At 42.9% G+C, this 27,944-nt stretch overlaps 1 protein-coding gene across 6 annotated transcripts in view; it reads left to right on the plus strand.

Moving 5' to 3' along the window:
• RPTOR (regulatory associated protein of MTOR complex 1) overlaps positions 1-27,944 on the plus strand; it is a 306,816-nt gene that overhangs the window by 46,542 nt on the left and 232,330 nt on the right. For all 6 annotated transcript variants that reach the window (XM_075904085.2, XM_075904088.2, XM_075904089.2 and 3 more), the window contains exon 3: positions 1,185-1,267. In XM_075904085.2, the coding sequence (XP_075760200.1) occupies positions 1,185-1,267 (83 nt within the window). The remainder of the gene's footprint in view (positions 1-1,184; positions 1,268-27,944) is intronic.

The following is a 27,944-nucleotide window of genomic DNA, read 5'->3' on the forward strand; positions in this document are numbered from 1 at the left end:
CATTTCCTTAATCAAAGAGCTGCGGGTTGGCCACCCCGATCTAGTTTGTTGGTTTTGCTGTTAGAAGCCATATGCCAGAAGAAGCTTTTGGTCTGTAAAGAAAATCTCAGTGACCATAAAAGGAAAAAAAAAACCTTATCTTCTCCCGTACTTTATAAAGCAATGTTATGAAATTCTGGTGCTGGAGGTATGCAGTGAAGTATTTATGACAGAAAACATTTTAAAAGAAATATGATTTAATCAGTTTTATGAACCTTGCTTTTTTTTAATCAGTAGGATTCTACATTAAACTGGCCAGTACTAGCTCCTAAATTCTTCATACTCATTCTAGCCAGTTACACGGCCATGGGCTTTGAGGAAAGCAGATAAACAGCAGCTAAAATTGCCAAGTATATTGGAACAGTGACTCTCCAGTGTCTGGGGACATGAACTTTGTGCTCGAAAGTACAAATAGCTTTAAAAAAGAGTTCATCACATTTCTGTTGTTAAATCTTTTCCTAGTATTAATATAAAATTTAGTTCCTCTCATTACCATTGGTCTCCCTCTCCCCACACTTTCAGATGATCTGCCATGCACAACATTTTTGTTGTGCAAGTTACTTACATTAGTGTATATTTTTTTGTTAGTTCTTCTTTAATAATTAAAGATTTAATATTTAAAAACGTAAGTTATGGCTTACATTTTTCCTAAGATGATTTTGACTTTCCACTTCGAGGGAAAAAATGTTCTTATGGCAAGTTATTGCAAACTTTGCTTTTTAAAATTCTGTATAACAGTAGATAACCTGGGGTATATTCCTGTAGATACTGCCCTTAAGGAACTATGAGGAAAAACTTTTGTGAATGAATTTGAAACTCATTGTTTAACCTGAAAATAAAAATAAGCATCTTGAATCATAAAAGAAGCCTGGCTTAAAATATGGTGAAAATATTTTATCACATGTACTAGTTGGGAAGCTGAAAGAAAGGAAAACTTGATTGTCCCTTACAAAAGTTATAGAACTTGAAGATCATACTTTGACACAAACAGTAACCACTCAGACCACATATTGAACAGAAACTTAGCCTGGTATAACTGAAGTGAGGTTATGGAGTCAAATGCACATTGAAATGGATGTTTTTTTGCCTTGTGTGAAAGCAGGCAATTTAGTAGTGATAAAAATACTCATGTTTTATATTTCCAGATCCTCTGTCAATGGGTCCTCAAAAAGCTCTGGAAACCATAGGTGCAAATTTACAAAAGCAGTATGAAAACTGGCAGCCTAGGGTAAGTGTGTATATTTGTTCTTGACTTTCCCAACTGTATCTGTAGATCCGATATTATTCTGGGATAACCTGGCTTAGAGTGGAAAAGAAGTTATTCACCTGTTATGTAACTTGGTGAACTCACATCCACCGTTGCTTGCCTGTCCATTCTAGTGATGTGAAATACTGGTTAATCGGTTACTGATTTACTAATGTTTAACCGATTAAGCAGGATCTGGGTGGGGGACTGCCCCAGGCCATGGGGCTACTGCTCCCAGCCCCAGCTGGAGCAGCCCTTTTCCACAGCAGGCTGGACGTCCTGTGGATAGGGGCTGTGGCAGACACCAGTGTAGCCCCTGCCTACGGGCACCCAGGCTCCCTGCAGACGGGCTGCTCTGGAGAAGAGTAGCCCCATCTGCTGCGGGTCATCTGTGGTGGGAGGAGACTTTGCGCGTTCCCCTTTCTGCCCCCAGGAAATTCAGGGCTTGGGGGCAGGGGAGTGCACAAAGCCTCCTTCCGCCCTGCCAGGAGCGCATGGCTCTTGTAAGTGCCACATGCTCCTTGCAGAACGGGCAGAGTGGAGGACATTTTGCGCACATCCCCTGCCCCCAGGCCAATCAGGGCTAATTGGCCTGAGTGGGGGGGGAGGGGTTGGGTGTGTCGGTGAGGGGAGGTGGCAAGGCCTCCATGGGCCAGATCAACTTGCTTGGTGGGCCCTTTTGCCCACCCCACCTTAGACAATGAACTATTTCGGACAAATCTTTTCCTCCTTGTGTACTGTACAGCATTGAGCATGTTGTCACTATTACACAGTAACTTCTCAATACAAGATCTGGTTTGAACAAAAGAGAAGTAGCTTTACCACTTGAGTTTGACTAAAATTTATCTTGTGCCTTTATACCTTAAACTGCTGCTTGAAATTGATTTATTTCTTTATGTTTGTGAACTTACATCTTCAAATTCTATGAAGGATTATTGGAAAGGATATTGTTTTATCTTTCCCTCTTAGGCTATGTCTAGACTGCAGGCTTCTTTCGAAAGAGCATCTTTCGAAAGAGCATCTTTCGAAAGAGCATCTTTCGAAAGATCGCGTCTAGACTGCACGCGGATCTTTCGAAAGAAAAATCCGCTTTTTCGAAAGAGAGCACCCAGCGAGTCTGGATGCTCTTTCAAAGACGGCCTCTTTACATTGAAGAATGCCTTCCTTCGAAAGAGGAACTTTCGAAGGAAGGCGTTCTTCCTCGTGAAACGAGGTTTACCGCCATCGAAAGAAAAGCCGCGTTCTTTCGAAATAATTTCGAAAGAACGCGGCTTGAGTCTGGACGCAGGGGAAGTTTTTTCGGGAAAAGGCTACTTTTCCCGAAAAAACCCCTGAGTCTGGACACGGCCTACGTGTGCATCTTCAGTATTTTGATCAGCATCTTTCTGAGTTTCATACGCCTTGTAGGTCAGCAAGAGGACTGCTGTGCTTCATGCCTGTTACACTGACCATCTGATTGTTTCATGTACAAAATCAATCTTTTTTTTTTTTTCCTGGCTGAAATCTTCATCAGTAGATGGTTTTGGGAGCATATCCTAAAATTTGGAAAATTCCTTTGGTATTTTGTTCCACTCAAAGCAGAGAGGCTTGCTGAAGAAAGACTTTGCCTTGGTTTTAGCAATTCCTTTGGGTAGTTTTAATCAGTCACGCTAGTTAAAATCTAATTGGTTATGTGTTAACATGAGGATGTTTCATAATTGTTTTATATAATTTATAAAATCAGTATAGCTAATAAATGGCCACTTTCAGTATTTTGTTTGGTCCTTGTGTGATTAGGCACCCAGTATTGGGCATTCCTTCTTTTTCATTTTGTTTTCTATAAGGTTTTTTTTTTCCTGTTAAGGTTTTCATTCAAGCTGGTAGATATCCATTAAAGATTACAACCTTGGTGATGGGATTAGTGTTCCATTGGAAAGGAAATGGTTCCCTTTGAGTTCACTTGCTGTTTCTTCCTGTCCTCTACAGGTTCATACCACACTCATCACCATGGTATCCAAATGCCTTTCAGTAGTGCACTAAGTAATCCAGCCGCACATCTGTCATGTGGCATGTGTTCTCTCACTGCGTATGTCTATGCTGCAATTAAAAAATCCAGCTGGCCTGAGCTGCTCGCTTGGCCTCAGGTTGTGGGGCTGTTTAATTCCAACTTGGACTTCCAGGCTGGGGTTGCAGCCTGAGCTGTGGAACCATCCCACCTCGCTGGGTCCTACTGCCTGGGCCTCAATCCAAGTCCGGAAGTCTACACTGCAGTTAAACAGCTCCTCAGCTGAAGCCCTGTGAGCCTGACTCAGCTGTTCCAAGCCAGCTGTGGATTGCAGGGTAGCCATCCCCATTGTCTCCCCAGGTGAAGAAGTGTGTGTGTGTGTGCAGTCGTGTGTGTGTGTGTGTGTGTGTGTGTGTGTGTGTGTTTAGGAAGGCAAAGTCAAAGATAGAGGTTTGTGATGGTCATTCATTCCTGGGCTGATTTGTTCCACAGTCTTAGAGCAGCCCCATAGAAGTTGTTTCCGGCACAAAAGATCTTTACCCTTACCGTAGAGAATTCCATCATGTTAGAGGAGCAAAGTTATTGACTGCAATCTACCTTTTCCGGTACACTAAAGTAAAGTTACAAGTTTTAGTAGATGATGTAGAAGGCATAGTGAAACTAGGCAGCCTTTCAATCCATTATCATAGTTGCTACATTTTCTGTCTCAAAGCCTGAGAAACAGTAACATTTGGGCAGAGATGATTAATCTGTTCAGAGAAGTCTTTACTTGTTAGCAGCCGCGGATTTTCCTCTTATTTCATGGTGACAGATTGGGAGTGAAGAGACAGGTCTACAGATCACTTTGTCTATACAACGGTTGTTAGTTACTAATTCAACGGTTGTGGTTTTTTGAGTCACCTTTTCATTTTTTAATAGATATGTTTGAAGGCCCTGTCCTAAAAAAATCCAATTTCATAGGCCTCTTCCTTTAACGGTTTATTTTAGCTCTTGTGTAACTTGGTGCATTATAATGTTACTTAAAGGGGATGTGCCATCTGGAGAGTGAGACCGCTTTGAGTACAAGATCTTTCTGAGTATTGTTCTGACAACAGTATGCCCTGTGTGTGAAAGGTCAAATGGGTGGCAGTCAGTGACACGGATGATTACATGTGGATTGCGTTTATTATATTTTCTCTGTTTCACCAAAAGAAGTGGGTCCAATAAAATATATTACCTCACCCACTTGTGTCTGCATTTATTAATTAATGCAATTCTAAATGTTCATGGTACAAGCCACTTCAGGCGTCTTCCATCTCAACAGTAATTGGGGTAATGAATGCTCTGGAAGACATCTGAAGTAGTGTGTGGAATCTAACAGTAAAACACCTTGGCGCAGTGTTAAAAACAAATACGTCTCTATGCTGTTTTAATAACTGAGCCCGTGGTACTGGAAAATGGTGAGCCGGCTTCTGGTAGCAGCAGGTACTCTGTGTGTGGGCAGACCTCATGCTGCCATGTAGAATTTGCACAAAACATGAGGCAATTATTGAGCTCAGATGTTTGTGTGCAAGGTGCCGGTTCTTAACAGTAAATCACAGCCCTTTGAAACATTGCAAAGCTAAACACGTACCACTTTATTGCACTCTACAGGGCTCTTGAGTTTTCTGCAGTAATAAAGAGAAGTTGATGTAACATCTGCAATAAAACAATAGGAATGTTATTGAATTTCCTAGATCTTTGATGTAAATATTAATAGACCTAGTTTTATCTCTTTTGGTGTTTTTTGACATGGTTGGAGATTTGGGGCAGAGAGAGAGACTTGAAAAGGGAAAAAATTGGCAATCGGAAAGAAGGCCAGATCATTAAAACCTTCTGAGAAAGCTAGCTTTGTGGAGCTGCCTGTGTAAACTACGAAATACTGGTCATTAATAGCTTTTGTATAGTGCAGACATGAATAGTATTAATTAACTGTAGACTGACTGCTACACACCTAGGATGATCCTCCCAGTAGAGTCCTTAAGATTTATTACCTAAGAATTATCACAGAACATCACTGCTAGTGCAGTCTTGTTTGTTTGGTGTTCTTCATAGGATGTTGTTTGAATCAATGTCTAGGAAATTATTTGTTTAAAACAATACAAATACTCTAGGCAGAAATCCTGAAGAAGGGCAAGCTTGAAAATTCTATTTATTTCTGAAAGCTCTCAGGTTGTGTCTGGTACATATTTCCTTGCCAGGTCTTATTGAGCCCTTTTCTAAATAATTTATCAGTTTGCCATTGCTTGAAGTATTTCTTCTGATTAAATTTAAGACTTTGCTTTGTTGCTGGGTAGCTACATAAATTTATGTGCTGCAGGATGGGGAAAACACTTCAGCTGTTGTTTCATCTGCAAAATACTGCAGTTAAATAACATTTTGGTCATTTCATTGCAAGTCTTAAGTGAAAGTTTTATTGGGGAAGAGGAAGTAAGAGATTACAAACCTGCAGGCATACAAGGAGGAATTTCTCTCAAATTAGAACTTTGGCAGTTTAGCATGGAGATAATTTAGGTGTTGGTGCGCAAAAAAAATGAATGGGCGGGGGAAGAAGCAGTCTTGCCTGTACATTGCTACCCTTTTCTTCTGGAGCAAAACACTTGGTTTACTTTAGAAATTCTTCATGTATCCTGTAAAATATTTAGATGAGAGAAACTGATTGAACTTAAATGGTATCTATCTGTATGGGTATGTCTACACTGCACCATTATTTTGAAATAACTAGAGCTATTCTGAAATAATTTAGTCCGCGTCTACACAGCAGGCAGTTATTTCAAAATGATGTCGAAATACTGTCAAGCTGGAGGACTTCTTGTGCCGACTCCTGTAACCCTCATTGTGCGAGGAGTAAGGGAAGTCAGAGGAAGAGTGCTCTATTTCGAAATAAAGGCTGTCTAGACGCTCTCTATTTTGAAATAAGCGACGCAATTGACACAGCTCAATTTGTGTAGCTCATTTCGAGTTAAGCCCTGCAGTGTAGATGCACCCTATGTGTTCTTTCCTTCCTTCCCCTCACAGGATACTGCCACCATCTTTAATGTAAGAGCATAGGGAAGGGTCAATTATACTCCTAGCAGCTTGGCTTATGTGAGGGCAGAGTGTGTTTACATTTTGCAGAGTGAGATTATGATTGGTATTTCAGCTGCCCACCAGATACACCAGGAAAATCCATCGTGCAGGGCAAAAAGATAAACTTCCCTTAGCTTAGTTCCATGTGTGAGAAACCAAGAGACATTGTCGAGCCTGAGGTAAAGTGGGAATAATAGACGTCTGATTGTTGACAGCTCTACTGCAATGATGTGCTTCACTAATAGGCAGAAGCTGCTGTAGCCTCCTTATGTACAGAGTCTCCTGCATGAATCAAAACCTGGAAGTCCATCTTGGCACTGCCTGAGGCTTGAGTTCTTGTTTAAATGTTCTGGAAGAACTTTTGTGACAGAGGTAGATGATTGTGGAACAAAGGGGGTCATGTGGGAGGTGAGAGAGAGAGAAGGGCAGCTTGCTACAGTCATGCTTTACAATTCAACGTTTCTTTCCTGGTACCCTTGCTTGTGAGAACACAAATGTTTTTCTGCATCATCTTGGCTGGAGTCCTCTGAATCGGGCTAGAACTGCTTGGGTATAAAAAGCACTAATTCCCCATTGAAGTTTGGCTGTTACATTTAATGCTCCATACTTATTGTAAAAAGTCTTCCCCTGGTCATTGACAGATTCTCAGATGGGTGCCAAAATCACTTCTTGCTCTGGTTGTAACCGGCAGCTCTTCAGCCTCCTGGCTTCTTCCTTTCAGGGGACACTGGTTTGCTTATTTCATTTTATGTATGTATTTATGACAAACTGCAAATGAGGCTGTATAGCCAAAGGCAAAATTGTAGGCTGGATGGCACACAGTTGACATAATTCAGGATCTGGTGTGAAGTAGTTTGCAGCATATGCTCATTAAATTTGCATGAATTTAGATTTTTTTTCTTTTTGATTGACTGGTTTTTGATCGCTTTCTCTCTCTTAACTCTAGATGGCACAGAATACTCAGAGTACTGTTTGCCACAATATATGTTTTTGTTTAAATTTCACCCCTTTTAACAATGTTCCTTTTCCCTCTTCCCATTCTGCACTTCTGCAGGGTAGTTGCTATTCAGGGACTCTGAACTTTGCTTCTGATCTAAAGACTTCTGCAATACTGTACTTTATTTCCTGCACAGTAACGTCATCAACTCCCTGCAGTCCAAAAGTGATGTTTAATAAGTGTTCCTGAATAAAGGTCAGGTTAAGAAATCTAGTTTAAAATAATTCTCCACATTCCTGCACTGCCACTATGTCACATTAGCAACACACAAAAAAGGAAATCTCATCTGTGTGCTACCTTATCTTAGCCAGACTGAGCAATTTGACCTTTTAAGAACTTTATATTCTGAGTGTGTGTGCAGGGTGGCTCTCATTACTACTGTGCTGAGTACCCTAATATGGTACAGCTATATGCTAGTAGGGCTCTGCATAGCCATCTGGAAGACAGAAACTCAGGAGCGTGTGTAATTCCCTTATGTACTCCTTGGCGTTGATGAGCGTGCAGCAGAGGCAGTAAGCTCGATCAAATAGGGAAGAATGTTCTCATAGATTCCAAAGCTAGAAGGGACTGGTCTGATCATCTAGTCCGACGTCCTGTTTAGCATTGGCCATGGACCTTCCCCACAGTTATTGCGGAAGGACATCTTTATGAAAGATCAAGAGATGGAAAATTTACTATGATGCTTGGTAAATTGTCCCAATGGTTAATTACCCTCACTGTGAACAATTTACACTTTATTTCTGTTTGAATTTGTCCAGGTTCAATTTTCAGCCATTTTATACCTTTTTCTGCTAGACTGAACAGTCCATTATGTGGCTAAATGTCTGTTTCTGTGATACTCCGGGTCCCATGGAAGCCTGCTGAGGTCACTCAATTAGGGTGCACTGCAAGAAATGGGATGACTGATGGTTATTCCAATATTTATATTTACTAAGCCAGCACGAAACAGCTTCTGAATTATCTTATTGATCAATCAGAAGTCCAAACCGCACAGTTCCCTTACAGTACCCAGCCACTGGCTTCCACTCTTACTCCCTTTCCCCCCAAACACCAGACAAATAAAGCTCTACAAGTCCCAAGTGATCGGACACATTGCTATCTAAGTCAATCCCAAATACATGCTTATAGCCAATTCTTATTAACTAGACTAAAATTGATTAAAAACGAAGGGAGTGAGTACTGGTTAAAAAATCAATATACAGCCATGAGTTCAATTCTAACTACCATTTACACATCATCCTGTCTTTAAAGGTCGACCTTGGGTCAGCCAGCCTATGAGCTGGTTAACCCTTTCTGGCTGTGTGCCACATTTTAATCAGATGCTTAATAGTTCAATCAGATAATGTCATGGTTTCCTGTGTAGATACTTAGACTAATCAAGTCCGCCTTAACCTTATCTTTGGTAAACTCAATAGATTGAGATCTTTGAGTCTGTCACTATACAGCATTTTTTCTACTCCTTTATTGATTCTTGTCATTCTTGTGACTCTTCTCTGAACCTTCTCCAATTTATCAACATCTTTCTTCAGAATGTTGTCCCAAGAGTGACCCCTTCTAAGTTGGTGGTGTCCTGCTTGTTGGCCGGAATAGTCTCATGAAGTAGGGCCTCAAAATCAAGGAGGAGAATTATTGAGGCAAATCAGCTTTGTGGAGGTTGGTGTAGTGATTTTTAGCATCATTTTTACAACACTTAAGACTCCACTAGTTTAAATCCCAGCAGGTGACTCATCTCTGTTTTTATTGACAGAGGTCCTTGCTTTGCTCAATGGACATTAAAGATCCCATTGTGTGTATCTCTCGCTCTGTCAATCTAATCCAATTAAATCTAAATCTAAATTTTCAGTGTCATAATTGCTGCTCTCTATTCCAGAAGTGATTGCATTTTTACTGGTGATATAGCTACATTTTATTCTGTATTTGTGGGTAGCTTTTTTTTAGTCTCTTTCTGTGCTGCTGTTTTTTGAGTTGTTTGATTTATGAAGGTACCAACAGTTCACTTATTACATCTGGAATACAGTCATGCTGGAGTGACATTTTTACTGCCATTCTGGAGGGTGGATTATTTAACTTTTGACAGTGGCCAATGGCAGGTGCCCCAGAGGGAGTGAATAGAACAGGTAACCATCAAATGATCCCTTCCCCGTCATCCTTTTCAAGCCTCTGACAAACAGAGGCTAAGGACACCTTCCTTAACCATCCTGGCTAACAGTCATTGATGGACCTAACCTCCATAAACATATTTAGTTCTTTTTTGAACCCTGTTCAAGTCCTGGCCTTCATACCATCCTCTGGCAAGGAGTTCCACAGGTTGACTGTGTGCTGCATGAAGAAAACCTTCCTTTTGTTTGTTTTAAACCTCCTACTTATTAATTTCATTTGGTGACACCTCGTTCTTATGTTGTGGGAACAAGTAAATAACTTTTCCTTATTCACTTTCTCCATACCTGCCATGACTTTATAGACCTCTAGCATATCCCCCTTTTAAAAAGTGGTTGACTAAATTAACCGAAAATGTTAACTTAGTGCAGTGGTATCCAACCTTTTTAACCACAAGATTGCTTTTTCAATTTAAGTGCTATGTAAGATCTACCTCAAACCAAACGCCTTTTCCCAGCTCCCTTCCCACCCCTCTTTGAGGTCCTGCCCATGCTCCACCCCTTCTCTGAGGTCTTACCCTGCTCACTCCATCCCCCTTCACCCCTCATCTTCACTCACTTCCACCAGGCTCCGGGGTAGGGGGTTGGGGTGTTGTCTCTGGTATTGTGCCAAGGAGTTTGGAGTGTGGGAGGGACTCCAAGCTTAGCCCAGGATGGGCAATTGGGGTTGAGGGGTTTCAGGGTGCAAGCTCTAGGAAGGAGTTTAGGTGCAGGGGTACTCAGGTTGGGGGCAGGAGGGGGTTCAAGGCTGGGACAGGTTCAGGAAGCAGGCTCTGGCTGGGCACCGTTTAACTGAAACAGCTGCCAGGTGGTGAAGCAGTGGGGTTAAGGCAGCTCACTCCTGCCCTGGCCCTGCACCACTCCTGAAAGCAGCTGGCATGTACAGCAATGGCTTCATGGCGCCATGCGCTGCTCCTCCTCTACAGGCACAGAGCCCACAGCTTCTACTGGCCATGGTTCCCCAATACTAATCAATGGGAGCTGCAGGAGTTGTCTGCAGGCAAGGACAGCATGTGCAGAGCCCCTGCTCTGCCTTTCCAGGAGCAGCAATCACCATAGGGATAATTACTCCAGCCACGACTGGTTAGGCATTTTAGAACTCACTACTCAAAGCGTAAGTGAGAAATGAAAATTATGAAATGCACAGACCAGTCAAAAACCAAAAAAATTACACTTCTTTACTGCTTGCAGAGTGTAACAACAACCCCCCACGGATGTGTTGGGTTTGGAGAAAAGAGTGAAGGACAGTGTGTGTTTGTGAGAATAACAGACACACACAGTGTGCGACAGTGACAGATTTGCATTGCTAAGCTCCCTCCATTCCCTTCTTTCTGTGCGGAGATAGGGTACCGAAGTGGGGGGGAGGAGGGACCCCTGACATCAGCGCCCCATCTCTTGTTCCTCCCACACCCTGCATAGCAAGCAGGAAGCTCCCGAGAGGCAACTCGAAGGCAGAGGGCAGGAACAGCATGACAGCGGGTAGAGGGGCAACTGAAGTGCCAGTGCTCGATAGCTTCCTGGTCAAACCAGTCAGGATCCCTTGTCGGAGGCTCCAAGATCTACTGATAGATCTACTGATTGGTGACCACTGACTTAGTGGTTCTCAGTGTGTCTTGAAAGGCACCTGCTCGTAATGACCAGTGGAGAATTGGTTAGTCATGTGGTTCTGAGTGTTTTCCTTGTTTCCTAACATGGCTTTTGTAGTTGCCACCCACAGAGGTTAATGTTGACTGTCAATGGGAAGGGAGATAATGAAGACAGAGTCTTGGGACTAAGATGTAGACTACATTATGAACAAGTCTGGGAGCCTGTTAACTTACAGGTTGGCAATCACAAGGACTAAGTGAGGAAAGTGAAACTTGGTTCCCTTTCTTTTTGCTTACCTGGAATATAAAATCTCCAACTGTTTCACTTGTTTTTTAGGGCAATATGTGAAAATTCAATGATCAGAACTGATTTAGGAACTTTCCTGATTTCCTGTGCAGTACACCTGTGTACTTGACCCAGAGTTCCTCACTTCTTTCCTGTTGCCCCCACAAGTTTTTCTAGGCACTGCTTCTGTTTTTGAATTGCAGTAATGTTAGCCAATTTTACACACCTCTTTGGTTACGTTAGCTTGAAGCATCTCGTCTCATCCAGCAGTAGTAATGCAGTGTAGACTATGAGAATTCTGTTTTACTTTGATCACAAATATGCGGGCATTAAGATAGCTAATGCTCATTTGGATCATGCTGATACAACAGAGACTATCCATGCAAAAACTCTTCATCACCCAGCCTGAACAAGAGAAGATACATTACAAGGCTTCTGCTGATTGTGTTTGCCATTCACTGAACAAATCATGTCCTGTACTTGTGGATAGTCTCTAACATCAAACTGCTTTTTAACAATTGCACCATAAGAGTCTGTTGAAAATAGTAATTGTTAAAAATGTAGCTTGTGGTTATTATCTTTTGACTGTCAGGAAGTTTAGCATTGTATATCTGCCTACTTAAAATGAGGTGTTCTTGACATGGTTATCCACGTGCAATAGTACAGCCTATGCTGCAGTTGGTGCTATAAGCGTCTGTCTTGACAGACTCAGAAGCAACCAACAGGAACAGGGTTGAGTTGTGATGTGCAAGGACAGATGTATCTGAGCATGGGGGTGCTTGCATTGTCTCTGTATCTCTTGTGGATTGAGGACTTCCATCTGCCGTTGTTCACTATCACTAACTTAATGCACAGATTTCAGTGGGGGGGAAAAACCCTATTGGGCATATGAGTCTGGGTGTTTCCTGTGCATTGAAGCTAATTGAAGTGGCACCACCGTTCGATGAGCGCGCTGCAGGTGTTAGAGCTCAGAGCCGGCATGTGTGCATTTTCTAAACGAGCATTCCTATCTGTGTGAAGTGATTAGACATTGAGCTTTGGAAGTGAGCCGGTGAAAGGTGTAATGGTGTGACGCACTCAGTAAGTGAACTGTTTCAAGTGAGTGCACTGAAAAGTGTGCAGATGAGCAGCAATCATCACGCTGTCCAGCCTCATGCCTCATTACTCTGTTCCTCGGCTGGGAGAATGCCAGAGCTCCCCGCCAGCTCTTCTCTCACACAGTAGAAATGTGCGGGAGTAGCAGGCTCACCTCGTATTTCAGCTGTAGCAGACTTTGCTTCAAAGAGTCCCGCAAAGAAGTAGTTTTTGTCTGTATCAAAAACAAGCCACCTTCACAGCGGAGAAAGAAGTTTCATATAAATGTGGTAAAGGAACGGGCCTGGCCAAAGTATCAAGTTCCAGGGCATGACGGTGATGTAGAGGATCACGTGGCATTGGCCACTGTTGTAAGACAGGATGCTGGACTAGATGGACCTTTGTTCTGACCCAGTATGGCCACTCTTATGTATGTTCTTATGAGGGTGACCTCTCTCAGGATAGGTGTGTCACATTCACTTTTTGTCACAGAACGTTTTATAAAACTAGCTGTTGAATGAGTAACCAGAAGAGGCCAGTTGCAAACATGTTTTTCTTCCTTCAGGAAAAGTATGTTTGCATAAAGGACACGGGCAGTGGGCGTTACAAAAGTTTTTTTCATAGTCTGTTGATTTGGGAAAGGAAGCAAGATGGGATTCTGCTGTGTTGTCGTGGTGGCATCTCTGCCTTTGCACAGAGACCACGAATGCTGCAGCCAATAGGCAAAATTTGGATACTGTATTTCCATTTAAAGACCCCGCTCATATGGAGTTCAGCATTGTTTTTATGCCATGTAATAAACGGCCTGATGATTGTAGGAAATGGGGCATGCTAATCTGTCTCTAGGATCAATCCCATTAATATCTGTGGCTTGTCATCTGTGCAACATGTATCCCCTCTGTCTACCTTATGAAGTCAAGAGCTATGAGGGCCTTTCATACTCCTCATAATGAATAGTCTCAAAACCCAGTCAGCTTTAAATCCTGCATATGAAAAAATTGTTTCCCTCTACTTTTAACCCTAAATCAAACATGTGAAAATCATTGAGTGCACTATTGATTTTTTTTTTCTGGGTCAGGTGCTCCAATGTAATTTTCCTTCCTTCCTGATTCCCTTTTACACTCCATTCATTTCTTTGAGATATTTATCTCCAGTAAAGGCATGGAGATATTTTGATGCTGAGGGATCTATATTGAATATTCATTAGAACCACACCTAATTGATCTTCAGAGGAGGAAGAATTGCCTGTGGTTAATCAGGGCAGAAGTGTAGCTGAGTTCAGAGGACCTGGAAGGCAGAGGATGAAACTAGCTCTTAATAGTGATATTAGAAATGGTGGCTGAAGGGCAAATTTTGCCATTCTGCGACAACTCTGCATCTTTCTTCTTTTTAATAATCGTTAAGGACTGTCCCTGGTTCAGTATTACTGAATGCTGAAGATACAATGTTGCTGCCCAGTGTTTTCAGGCCTGTTGCTGTTCCCATGTTTGGGTAACTGATAAGCATGGGTTTATTGGTTACTTGTTTAAATGGCTACACTCTTACATCCCTACTCTGAGCTTAATTGTCTGAGAGAGCTAGAAATGTTATAGCCCTTTACATTCCGTGTGGGTGGCAAGACCGAGGGAAAAGAGAGATAAGTAAGGAAAGGGTGTCAAGAGCTAAAGGGCAGACTCCAGCACTTATTGATGATTTGTGGTAGAATGGGGAATCCAGTGCTAATCCCAGATGTGCATCACCTGTTCCTGTTACACTTTACATACAGTGGAAGTGACAAGATGGGGGTGAGGTGATATTTCTTGGACCAACTTCTGGTTGGTGAGAGAGACACAAACTGAAGCTCTTCCTTAGGTTTGTATGGTTCGAAAGCTTGTCTTTCTCTCCAACAGAATTTGGTCCAAGAAAAGATTCTATCTAATCTGCCTCATCTCTCCAATATTCTGGGACCAGGGGATTCACCCAGTTACAATTGCACTGCATACATAAAATGGAAGTGCCAATTACAATAATTTAAAATATTTGACATTTAATTTTTTTCTAAATGACCTGTGCCCTGGAGAGAGATTCTTCAAGAGCATCTGTCTGCCACTGCACTTGATTGTACAATTTTTCAGGGAAGGTTTTTGTAGCCAGTGTCATATGGGGTGCTTTGTCTCTTAGAACTGACATCTACCAATGAATCAAGGTCTGAGGGGAGTTGTGGAGGTGTGTGGGGGGGCGGGGGAGGAGAAGTTGCTCATATAGCACTGAAAATTTCAATTTTTTTTGAGCACCTCAAAGGAAAGAGTGATGCTTTTCTGGATATGTCTGCAGTTGGAGATGGAGTCTGATTCCCAGCTTGCATAGACTAAATTTGATTGAGCTAATATGCTAAAAATAGCAGTGTAGCCATGGCACCATGGGATTTGGCAAGTGCAACATGGGCTAGCTGCCCAAGTATATACCCAGAGGGACCAGGCAGATTGTGAGCAAGGTGGCTAGCTCATGCCACTGCCCGCTGCTACCTATGCTGTTGTGGCTATACTATTTGTAATGTGCTAGCTCAGTGAGAGTTAGTGCATGTCTGCAGAAGCTGGGAATCACACCCCCAGCTCCAAGTATTAGACATAGCTTCTAATCAGCCAAGATCTCTTCTTTTTCTCTTTGGATCTCTTGCCAAATAGTTGTCTTAATTTTAAAGTCAATGCAGCCAAGATATTTGAAGCAGCATCATTTACCTCTTTCTGCGTGTTGTCTGTTGTTGATGCGGTTGTACCCATCATTAGCTATCTCTGGACTTTGATATGGTTTCTGAAGTTTCACTCTTCTTGTGTTGCTTCCCACTTCCTAATTAACTGGTGTGCTGCCTACTGTACATCAAAGGCTGAGCATTTCCTGATGAGTTAACTAGTTAAGCATGAAAGCTAATTGAATACATGACCTAATTATTGGATCGTCTCCAAGTCCTTGCTCTTCCTTTATTTCTGTAGGGTTTTTCTTTTAAGGCTACAGCAAATATTAACTACTATTGCAAGAGAAATCCTGGAGAATTCCCAAGGGGGAAAGCATGTTGAAAAAAACTTGCCTTTCATCTCCCCAATGTATGTCTTGGGAAAATTGGATTTTTTAAAAAAACAAGATTTGCAGTTCTATACCTTGGTCTGCTCTCAGATGGTGTCACAAGATTGTGATGCTTTTGTTATTTTATTTGCTAAAGGCCTATTGAATTTGGAGAATCTGATAAAGACATTTGTCACTAATGTAGACTCTGGTAAAGCTTTATAATATAGACAACTAGCAGATTTACTTGGCGTTGCTCGGGTCCTTAATTACATTTTTTTGGAAAATAAAAGGAAAATGTACACGAATTGATTTGTATTTTTAAAAAAATAGTGTTTTTATGAAGTTAATGGTAGTACATTTTTAAAAATGAGAATTCCATCAAGTATATTTTTTCTTCATCCCTATAAACTTTTATCGTTCGCTATGCTTTAACACGAAAGGGCAATAATCAATTTAGTTTCCAATAACATTGTCTTCTAGTTTTCAACCCTTAAGCATTGATTTAGCTGTACCAAAACAGAGCACTACTCCAAATTTCTCAGTGTAATCTTTTTTCTGTAAGGTTTATTGAGAAGCAGTCTTATTCCAGGTTCATCCTATTTTCTTGGCTCATCTTGGTTTAGTCTCTTTCAACATTTGCTCAGATGTGTCAGTTTCTTGGGAATGTACTGAAAATTAAGAATACAGTCTAGATTGTGCTCAGCAATAGATGTTCACTGTTCAGGCCCTGCCTTAATGCAATGTCTGACTTTTGTCATTCCTGTCTGCAAACATCCAGTAAACAGTCAGAGCTGTTCCTGTGCACACATTCTGTATAGTTGCCAGTGCAGTGTGGATTCGGAACAGGTAATACATGAGGATTCTGTGTTAAGTAAAATTAAATAAAGAAATTAGAAATTAAGTAACCCATGGCAGAATTTCTTTCCATTGTTTAGGACGTCACGACTACCGAACCACTTATGCCTAAGACACAAATTGGACCCCTTTGTACTATATGGGGAAAGCACTACAGCCCCTAGTGTGGAGATAGGTGTGGGTTTTTTTGTTTTGGTTTTGTTAATCAAAGGTATCTTATAGCGATCTCTGTTTGGAAAAGGAACATAAGGCCCCTGTATATTGATATAACTGCATTTACACTACGGTTATTACGGATTTTAACTATGTTGGTAGAAAAACCTCATAGGATAAATGTTGCCTATAGCTAAAAATAAAATCATTTTGGCCGCTATAGAAAGAAGTAACAGTAGCGGGCTCTTGATGTGTATTTCTGGGACTTTTGTGAAGACTGGAGTCTCGGAGCAGGAAACTCAGTTCTATAGATCAAAGATGATGGAGGATGTGCCTTCCTCTGAGAGGAGCTGTGGAGGCAGAGAAGCGTCATCAAGCTAATCTGTGTGTTAGTGTGCAGGCATTCCACAGCAATGACCTGGCCTCCTGGAACTAAGTCAGTAAACTCGCAAAGTTAGTTTAATGGAAGTATCCTCTTGGTCTTGGTATCCTGTTCTCAGCTGTAAATACTGCAGGCAAAGTGACCTTGAAGTAGGGGAGTCTGGGACAAAGGGGAAATTGGTGCCAAATTTTAAAAAGAGCCTGGAAATCAGTAAGGGAAAGACAATTTACGGACCTAGGAAAGGGCTTTGTTTTGTTTTCCAAATGAATTGTATACGCATTTTTAGCACTAATGAGTCTGTTTAAGTTAGAGCAGCTTTTTGAAATGTGGCAGACTTCCCCAGTCGCTGGATAACTCCGCTGGGCAGTGGGCAGTTGTTGGGTAGCGCTTGACTGCCTGTCCTGTGGTCTCTTCAGAGACAGTCGTTACTGAACTGAGGTTCTGAAATGGTCTAGTGAACTGTTTCTTAAACTTTTTAAGATCGAAGAACACAAACAACAATTTTTTTAAATGAGGAACACCAAGGATTTTTTTGTTGAGCGAAAAAAAGAAAAGAAAAGGTTGCCTACCCCTTTAAACTCTGTTGTTCTGTGTGGTACACCTCCGACTGCCTTGTGGCACACACTGATCTAGTGGTATTCCTGGACAATCACAAACAACTCCTTCCCAAACAGCAAATTCTTTCAGCTGTGCATTTTAAGATGGTTCGCTGGGCAAGGCACAGCAAAGAAGAGAATATTCTTCCTATTTAGTGTCTTGGTATCTTATCTTTGAGGGAAGAATGGGCCCACCTCACCATGGTGAGGGATTACGAGTCTTAATTTATGTTGATAAAGTGCTTTCAGTTCATCAGATGGTGCACAGAACAATAGTAATATAAAGCAATTAACTTGAGAATGCTCTATCTGTGGAAGCATGTCTCTTGTCTCATTACTGACTTTGGCTTTCATATGTGAAGGTTTCATCTTCAGTAAGAGAGAAAATTCTTCTATTAGGATCTGGGAATCCCTGCTCATCAGGGTTGGGTTATACCTATGTCAGTACTAGGAGCCCAGCACTTGGGTGAGCAAGAAGCCAGCTCCTATCCATACATTTTTATTCTTTCACAGTTTCACTGGATCGATGGGAAAAGACAAGAATCAAAGCCTAACAGTCAAGGTTCCTTCTAGCTACCTTTAGTTCCAATATTTTTAACCTTGGTTTCAATCTTCATTCAGATGTTTACTTTCTTTATTCACTTAACTGTTCTAATGCTTCAGATTTTGCTGTGTTCAAATCTAACACTTTTGTATGTCAGTTTATTAGCTTTGTGAGCTCATTTATAGCCTTGAAACTTGGAAAAACTGGTCAAAAGTAATTTGAATGACATACAGAGAGAGTCAGGTCTGGGACTTTTGCAGACTTTATAAGCTGCATTTGACTTTCAGCCAATGTTCTTAACATAGTGATGCTCAACATGTTTGGCTTTAAGAGCTCAGTTCTTTTATTCAAGTGGTGACAAGCTCAGTTTGACCCCTAACCAATTCTTTCACTAATTGGGTTGCATATATTAGTTAATTTCTATTTCTCCTATGGTCTCGAGCAGGGGTTTTCAAGCTTTTTTCATTTGTGGCACTCTTAACATCTCAAATAGAAGCATGGATGCCTCTGGAAATCTTAAACATGATCTGCAGAACCCCAGTGGTCTGTGAAGCACAGATTGAAATCTAAGTCTAATAATACCAGTTCAGTGTGGTTTTAAGATGACATTGCTTTCTGAAGTGTCATATAGACAGCTTTTCTGGATCACCTCAAAAATTATAGCCCCCTCCCAATGACAGGCAATGCTAAATAGCCTTATAGTGCAGTGTATCTTAAATCCTTAACTATGTAGTTGCTACTGGGATTCTGTCACACTGTGAAGCTAGGCAGGGGTTGGCAAACAAGATTTTTCACGTCAGAGCATGTTTCCAGGACCACTGCACTCTTGAATTTCTCTGCCGTAATACAAGACCTGCAGAAAGACCTGTTATCAAAAAGGCTTCATAAAAGGGCTAAGCAGCTCTGCCTGCTTAAATCTGATTGTTTTTCTATAATTACCACCCAGCCTCTGCTTGACCTATTTAAAAATATGTTGTCTTTGTGTTCAGTGAAAACCAGTGGAGATTAGGGGCAGAATCGAGCCTGCTACAGACCCACTGGAAGTGACGTAGCTGCTCTTTTAGCCAATAAATGACATTGGACGTCCTCTGAACAAGAATTTGATAATCAGGGAATGGACATGCAAATTGCACTCAGTTAAGACACTTAATTTTTCCTCTAAATAGTTTCAGAAGCTTTATAATCAAACTCTGGTGCCGCATGGGAGAAATTAGTGAGCTATATTTATTATCCTGTTCATTTCCCCAGGATAGAGGGGAAGAGTCAAGATTCACTTATCTTTACACTTTCCCTTTTTCGTATTCTGCTTCTCCTTTACTAATCTCCGCTTATCCCACCTTTTGCTATTCTGTCTGTTTTCCCACAGTCAAGATTCTGTTCCTTGATCTGACTACCCTTGCATTAAGCCCATGGTGTCCAACATGCTAGCTACTAGCCATGTGGCTAATTGGCCAGTGAAGTGAAGCTAGTTGGCTTGAACAGTGTGGCTATTTGGCTGGTTGAGGGCGGCTAGTTTGCTACAGTAGTGGCTTCTGCTTCTGAACTGGTTGGATATCATGGCATTAAGTTCTTGGTGTGCGTCCAGCAGAATGAGAGCACAGCTAGCATTAAACGTCTACTAATATTGAAAGAGATGATTTTTCTTGCCTCTAACAGGAATATCTGTTAGCACATATGCTGTCCCAGGAGATAAAAATCACCTAATGGTGGGTTGAGTTTATGCAAACAAGCGTGGTACTACAGCCTGAACTGAACCCTGAGTAATGTCTGAGTTTATTTTTAAGAAGTATGGAGACGCATGCAGAGTCTGAAATTTTAAAGAGCTCTTAAAATAGTGGTTGAAGAGGACAGGGTTGTAAAATGACAGTTGTGGGGCAGTCATGTGGTCTGTTGACTAAGGCCCAATCTACACTGGCATGTTAGTGCACAGTAAGTCGGCCCCCGGCACTAACTTTTGAGGTGTCCACACTGGCAAGGCCCTTGATGCGCAATAGCCCTGCAGTTCATACGCTCTAGGGAAACCGCCTCTGCCAGAAGCACAGAGCTTGCTGTGCCCTGACTAGAGCGCAGAGGTGCCAGTGTGGACACCACGGTGTAGTGCTGCGTTGGGCCCGGCCTCGGGCACCCTTCTCCCAGTGCCTGTTCTTGCCCCTCTGGGCGTCTGTTTGAACTCTGCTGCCCTGCTCTCCGGTGACCGACCTTCGCCCCCGCCCTTTGCGTTCTCTTTGAAACTGGAACGGCCCCTTGCTGTCTGCTCGGCGATGCGTGGTGTGTTCTCAGCGCATCTCTCCAGCTGGCCGTGCCTGCTCTGCACACACGGAGACCCCCTGCTCGGAGCCATGCCTAGGCGCTGGAGCTCCTCGGCGTTTGAGGAGGAAGGGGCAGGCCTGTCCCCGCTGCACTCCAGCCGTAGGAATTACGATGCCTACAGTCCCATCTCTAGGTGCATGACCCGAAAGGGCCCATGACCGGGACACACGGCCCTGTAGGGTCCAAGTGACGGAGCTGCCAAATGCCCACAAGGCGTGGGAAGCAAATTGCTGCTTTGTGTGGCACCCACGACCTGCAGATTCTGCCAAGAGCTGGATGAGGCACTCTGAGGTGACTCCACCTCCACTCCAGACCCCCATGGATGCCTTGGGGGCTCAGGGGGCATCTGGCAGTGGATCAAGCCAGAGCGAGGAAGTGGTGGCCGAGTGTGTTCTGGGGGGAGAGAGACTCGGCCAGAGGAGGACTCCGCATCCATGGAGGCTTGCAGCCAGGAGCTCTTTGCTCCTCCGAAGTGGCGAGCCACTCACATTCCTTGGAGGCTGCGGATAATGCTACAGGTAACGGGATTCGGGGTCTCAGGAAGCTGGACCAAAGTAGGGGTGTCATAGTGTAGTCGATTAACTGATAAGCAAAAGCTTATAGGTTAATGCTATAGACTACATGTGTATTCCCCTCCCCCTCCGCTCTTCCGTGCCAGTACATTTTTTAGCTGGCTGGTCCAGCAGCCCAGCTCAGCCCCGGCTTGTGCCAGAGTTTTGGAGTGCAGCCAGTACAGGGACTCGGAGCTAGCATCTCTGCTGTTTGCAGATGATGTCTTTGCTTCTTCAGATTGCAGTGTCTGATATGTACCTGTAACCTCTCAAAAGTGCCCCCTTTGGCTGAGTGCATGTGCCTGGATTCCCTTCTGTTGAAAAGCCTTTTTAGCAGCTCACCCCTTTGGACGAGTCTCACACTGTGTGTGAATCAATCAAACTCCTTCTGGAGTACATGTCTACCAAGGGCCCATCTCAGTGCCCTCTGTAGTGTCCCTCTGAATCTGTTCCCTCACTGTGAAGAGAGTGGTAGCCACAGGGCATCCTTACCATTACCATAGGGCTTTATCTCAGAGTCCAGCAGTCTCTACTAAGCTCTCCGCATGGAGCTATCTGTGGTGCTGCCACTCTCTCAGCTACCTCTCTATTACTCTCTCAGCCAGCCAGCCTCCTGTTATGCACACCTTGATGATGTCTCCAGAGACACTGAACTGACTCTTGTTCTGCAGCTGCTTTTATAGGGTCTTCCTGACTCCTATTTGCATGCTTCCTCTGCTGCCACTCTAGCCTTCTTGGAGGACTTCTCCATTATCTCTCTGCGGCAGGGTGTGGCAGGATCACAAGGCCTGGTCCATCCCATCACAGCATTCCTAACATTTCGCTGCTGAGTGCAACGTAGCTGGAATAAGAATCAGAATCTCCAAATTGGAGGTCACAGCCCTCTCCCAGAAGAAAATGGACTGCTCTGTTGAGGTGAGGGGGAACAACTGCCCTTATTGGAAGAGTCGAAGTATCTACGGTTCTCATTCACAACAGATGGCAAGCAGGAGCCAGGAGCTCAACCGGCGGATTGGTGCAGTGGCAATTGTGGTGTGGACTCCATACCAATCCATGGTGGCGAGTAGGAGCTGATTTCTGGGATGAAACTCTAGGTTCACAGGTCTCTGTACCTCCCCATCCTTGCTTATGGTCATGAACTTGGCCAATGATCAAAAGTCTAAGACTGTGGGTGCAAGGGATGGAAATGGGTTCTCCACAGGGTAGCTAGGCTTACTTTCTGAGACAGGGAGCTTGGCTATACAGCAGGACTTTGGAGTAGAGCCACTACATTTCCAGATTGAGAGGAGCCAGTAGAGGTGGTTCGGGCATCCGATGAGGATGTTCCCTGAGAAGCTTCAGTTGGAACTCTACAGGACACGCCCCCCTGGGCAGAGGCATGTTGGTAGGAGTATTTCTACCAGCTGGCCTGGGAATGCTGGGGAATTCCCTAGGAGGAACTGAAATCTGTTGCGAAGGAAGAGAGGAGGTCTGATCTTCCTACTTTCCATGCTGCCACAGTGAACCCTCCCCAGCAAAAATGGCATAAAGGAAAGAAAGAGAGAATTTAAGCAATTATGTAGCTTGTTGAATCAGTCTTATTTTACACTTTTTAGTTTAGAAGATGGTGAATGATGCATTGTCTAGATGAATTTTTACTCCTGATTTGTGTCAAGCTGCTTTGGGATGGAAATTGGAATTCAGTGAAATATACACGGAACCAATACTGAAAATGTTGATAGTTTAATAAAAGCTACTTTAGAGACAGAATATAAAGTTTATCAAAACATTTTGCATGTAAAAACTAAGTGATTTATTCAGCTAAGGAGATATTATCTGTAGTTAGTCAGTTAACTGTGGGAGGTCTTCAACATTATTCTTAATTCTTACCAGTCAAATATTTGTCTGTACTTACTCCTAAAATCAGAATTAAAGCCCAGTTTAACATTGCACCATTCATATATCAGAATTTCAGCATTTATTATGGTGGCCCACTCAACAATTAAATAGGCTGCTATAGCGTTTATATAAAGATGTATTCCAATATTTTGCACCATTATTTATTTCTAGATTATTAAATTGTATAGTGAGAATAATTGGATTTGTCAGGCACTGTTATTAACCACTCTATTGTTTGACCCATTATATTTAAAAAAATAATGTTAATGAAATGTGTCTGCTGAGACTGCAACATTTAGAAACTGATCTTGCGTTGTAAAGCTACAAGTTAAAGCTGCAAGTACTTTGTGTTTTGTTCCAAGTATGCCTACTGAAGATCATATTCAAAACTGAATGTAATGGAAAAATGCCATAAATGTGGTTTGCTATGCTAGTAATTCGATCACTGTTTATTATCTAATAAAGGTATGGACAAGGAAGGGTTGTAGAGCTCAAGTGAAGATACTTTGATTTCAGCAGCAGTCGTTAAACTATAATGAATTGTAGTAATAAAGGTGATATTAGGTCGTGTTTAGTGAGGCTCAGTGTATCCATAACATCATGTTTTTTTAAAAAAGTCAAATATTCCTTTTAACCTTCATTTTGCTAGTATATGTCTTTTACAAATTGTGGCAAAGATTTTATAGAAGGATGATTTTCAAGACGGTAGTGTATATGTGTAGGTGTTTACACACAGACGTAAATTCCTTAATGACATCCAGTGTTTCAAAACAGTATTTTTTTTCTTTTCCTTGTTGGGCTTTTTTCTCTTCTGAATTATTATATATTCAAGAGCTCTTCCTTCAGTAAAATTCCTTAAGCTCAATGCAATCAGTATGCAATCAATCTTCCAATGTCAGATCTTACTTCCTGCAAATTGATAGCCTTTATCAGAGCTGCAGGGGGAGCATATAGAACTTGGTAATTATGAAGTGATCCATTCCAGTGTTCCACTCCCAGCTTTTGGTAGTCAGACCTTTGTCATCTCGAGCATGAGGTTGGCTTATGGCCATCCAGGGACCAGTGTTTTGGCCATCAGAGCATTGCAAGATAGTGAGTTCCACAAATTAGTTGTGTGTTGTGTGAAAAAGTACTGTCTGTTTTTGTATTAAACCTCCTGCCTTCATTGGTTGACTCCTGGTTTTGCTTTACTTATTCTGTACCATTCATGAAATTTCACATTTCATACCCCTCCCCCACTCTTAATTGTCTCTTTTCTGAGCCGAACATCCCTAACCATTTTAGTTTCTTCTTATATATATATGGAAGCCATTCTGTACCCTTGGTGGGTTTGGTTGCCCTTCTCTGGACTTTCTCCATTTCCACGATGTCTTTTTTTGAGAAGGCTGACTTGAACTGGACATAATATTTGAGGTGCATCCACACAATCAATTTGTATAGTGGTTTTATGGTATTTTCTGCTTATTTCTGTGACTTTCTTAATAGTTACAAACATAGCCTTTGAGCCTGTTAGCCTTTTTGATCACTGCTATGCACGGAGAAGTTTTCAGAGAACTTATCCATGGTGATTCCCCCAAATCTTTCTTGAGTGGTAAAAGCTAATTTAGAAAGGCCAGCCCCTGGCATTTCAATTAGTAATGTTAACTAGCGATTAATTTACCAGTCAAGTAGTCAGTGGAATTTCCCTCGACTAGTCGATAAGCATTTCCACGTTCCGCCTTTGAAATGTACAAGAGTCCTGCTGACTCTGGGCTCCATGCAGGCGCTTCCTCTTTGAAATGCACAAGAACCCCTGCTGGAGACTCTTGTATTTCAAAGCTGGCATGCCACATGGAGCCTGGAATCAGCTGGGGAGCTCCCAGATCCCCGGATCCACCTGGCATTCAAAGCGGCAGCGCTGCACTGAGCCCAGGTTCAGCTGGGGACTCCCCAGCTTATCCCAGGCTCCATGTGGTGCTGCTGTTTTTAAGTATCCCCTGTTCTCTTCTCTCCCCTTCTCCCCCATCTGTTAGAAGCAGCAAGGTGGAGGGGAGCGACTAGTCAACTATCCTGTTGACTATTGGATAAGCATTTGTTTAGCGAATAGTTGACTAGTCCTTACATCCCTAATTCCAATATTAGTATTCCCCTGCGCAAAATCTAGGAATTACACTTAATCACACAGTGGCTTTTCCAGTTTGTATTCTTGTAGAATTGTGTGAGATCCTCAGACAAGTGTAAATGGGTGAACTATGCCAGGAACCCACGAATTCAGATGGGAGAATTCTGTATTGATTCACAGAGTCCCCCTGCCGCAGCATGAACAAAACCATTCATCTTTAATAGAAAGCTTCCGCTTTCTGTAGCCATTTATTCTCCTTCCTTAGAACTGAGAAGCAGCTGATGAAGTTTACTTTCCTGCAGAGGTCAGCTTCACTTGGTCCCTGCCACAACACATCTTCCTAAGGCCGTGGTGTCCTAAACGCTTGCCACTAGCCACATGTGGCTATTTGACTGGTTGAGTGTGGCTAGTTCACTGTAGTGCTACTGCTTCAGAACTGGATGGACACCATAGTCCTAAGGGCTAGAACTACAATGAGCAGTTTATTTTCAGCTGGGGGTAGTTCTAGAAGACCCCTCTATACCATATTTTTTTTCTTCTTGGAGCATCTCATGAACTTGTTAAGCAGTTAGCTTCAATTACCACTTCATGTAATTCCCTCCCTCCTGTTTCCTCAGTGGGAGATGTATACATGATTCAATCATACTCACAAGATTATGCGGTAGTAGTATCCTAAGTTACTGCCATGTGGTGCTGATATCTATTGTGTGATCTTGAAACAGCCACTAAAATGCAAATCCTTAGCCTGCCTATAGGAAAGCAAATCCATCTGAAAATCACTTACTGGCTCTATTGTCAAGTAAAACATTTGTAAATCAGTAACCAGCATTGGTTAACTAATGGACAATCCTTGGTGTGGTTCTGCCATTCTACCCAATTGTGCAGCCTCGTAATATATACACATGCAAGGTGGCATTATGGACCAATATGTTTTTCATGATGTCAAACTACATTTCTTAATCTGAATAGGCTGGTCGCTTGTGCCTGGGAAGTGTTTGTATTCTGTGTGTTCAGTAACTTGTGCTGCTAAAGTTGTGCCTGGGGACAAGAGACCTGCCCTGGTCTGGCTTATTTTACTTCAATCATACAGCTGCTAGTCTAAACACGTAGTGCTTTTTAAAGCCAGTTGTCATACTTTCCTTCACACGGTGATATTGATTTCAGGAGAAGGATGTATCACTGTGTACAATGCAGGCAGATTATTTTTAACTGATCAATAACCCAGTTTAAAATTTTTCCTGTGACACTGGAGATGCTCATGGAATCTGTGTTTAAATATATAGCAATAGTCATGTAGATACTTGTGTATGTTTATCTGTTTGTTTTCAGGTATGCATGAGAATAGCCTCTAGAGAGAAACTTGGTAGTGACCTCTACCTTCATGACAAAAGTTCTTCTTGATAAACTGTCAAGAGTTTATCCAGACTCTACTGATTAGGCCTCAGTTGGAGTATTGTGTCCAGTTCTGGGCACCACATTTCAAGGGGGGCAGGGATAGCTCAGTGGTTTGAGCATTTTGTGCTAAACCCAGGGTTGTGAGTTCAGTCCTTGGGGAGGGGGGACATTTAGGGATCTGGGGCAGATCTGTCAGGGATGGTACTTGGTCCTGCTGTGAGGGCAGGGGACTGGACTCGACTTCTCAAGGTCCCTTCTAGTTCTATGGGATAGGTATATCTCCATATATTATAAGGAAGATGTGGAGAAGGTCCAGAAAAAAGCAACAAATGATTAAGGATCTAGAAAACATGAGCCATGAACAATGTTCCCTCTAATATTTTCTATCCATGAGCAGAATAAATTATGTGCACCAAGGCATGTGTACTACCAATAGAAACACATGTGGCTGGCTGTGGGTACTATGCTGCTCAGCTGGGCAGTGTATAAATCTCTCCTGGGTGGCTGCCCACGCTCTGAGCTTACAGGGAACATTGCCTATGAGGGGAGATTGAACAAATCCAATTATTTCAGTCTTACAAAAGAGCAGACTGAGAGGGGACATGATGGCCGCTTTCAAGTAACTAAAAGGGTCTTACAAGGAGGTGGGAGGAAAAATTGTTCTCCTTGACCTCTGATGATAGGGGCTTAAATTGTAGCAAGGGAGATTTTGATTGGACATGAGGAAAAACTTCCTCCTGTCAGGGTGGTAAAGCCCTGCAATAAATTGCCTAGAGAGGTTGTGGAATCGCCGTCATTGGAGATTTTTAAGCAAGTTAGAAAAACACCTGGCAGGAGTGGGGTCGAACAGGGGTGGGAAACCTCTTTTAGATTAGGAGCCATTGAGCCACAGAATAATCAGTTGGGGGCCACACAAGTGAGAATAAAAACCAAAACAAAATCCTCACTGGTGTTGGTCCTGAATGAGAAGAAAAAGCACTCCTCTCCTTTCCCTTGCACACCCGACCCAGAGCCATGGGAGGCCCAGGCTAGTAGATTGTGTGGCCCTCCTAGGTTGTAGTGGGGCCAGAAATGAGGGGTTCAGTGTGTGGAGGAGGCTGCTGGGAAAGAGGCTTGGGGTGAGTGAGAGGGACGGTGCAGGAGCAGGCTGGGTGTGCAGAAACAGGCTAAAAGATGTGGGGTCTGGGTGGTAGAAGGGTGTAGGAGCAGGCTGGGATGGGAGGGATGGGTGGAACTTAGGGTGTGGGAGTGGGCTCAGGATAGGCATGCTGGGTAAGAAGGGGGTTCAGGAATGGGCTTAGGGGTTGGAGGAATCGTGCAGAAACAGGCTGGGGGTGGAAGGAGTTAAGGTGCAGAAGTGGGCTAAGGGGGGATGCCGGATCCGGATGGGGGTGCAGGATTTGGGTGATGGGAGAGGGGCTTGCCTGGGCAACTCCCCGGAGACACATTAGGCTCAGTGTCCCCCACTACCATTTGCCACCACCTTGAGCTGCTTCTGTTGGCCATGATTACAGCCAATCAGAGCAGCAGGGGAAAAGCCGCCAGGCAGTACGTTCCTGTGCTGCTGGTTCCCCGGTGGGGGGAGGGGGGAGGGAGGGAGAGCAGCAGCGTGCATAAATCCAGGCCCGGAGCTCCACCCTCTTGCAGCAGGGATCTGGCACTCCAGCCACATGTGGGGACCA

Source organism: Pelodiscus sinensis, chromosome 20 (assembly GCF_052426305.1).
Source record: "Pelodiscus sinensis isolate ZL-2025 chromosome 20, ASM5242630v1, whole genome shotgun sequence".
NCBI classification, from domain to species: domain Eukaryota; kingdom Metazoa; phylum Chordata; order Testudines; family Trionychidae; genus Pelodiscus; species Pelodiscus sinensis.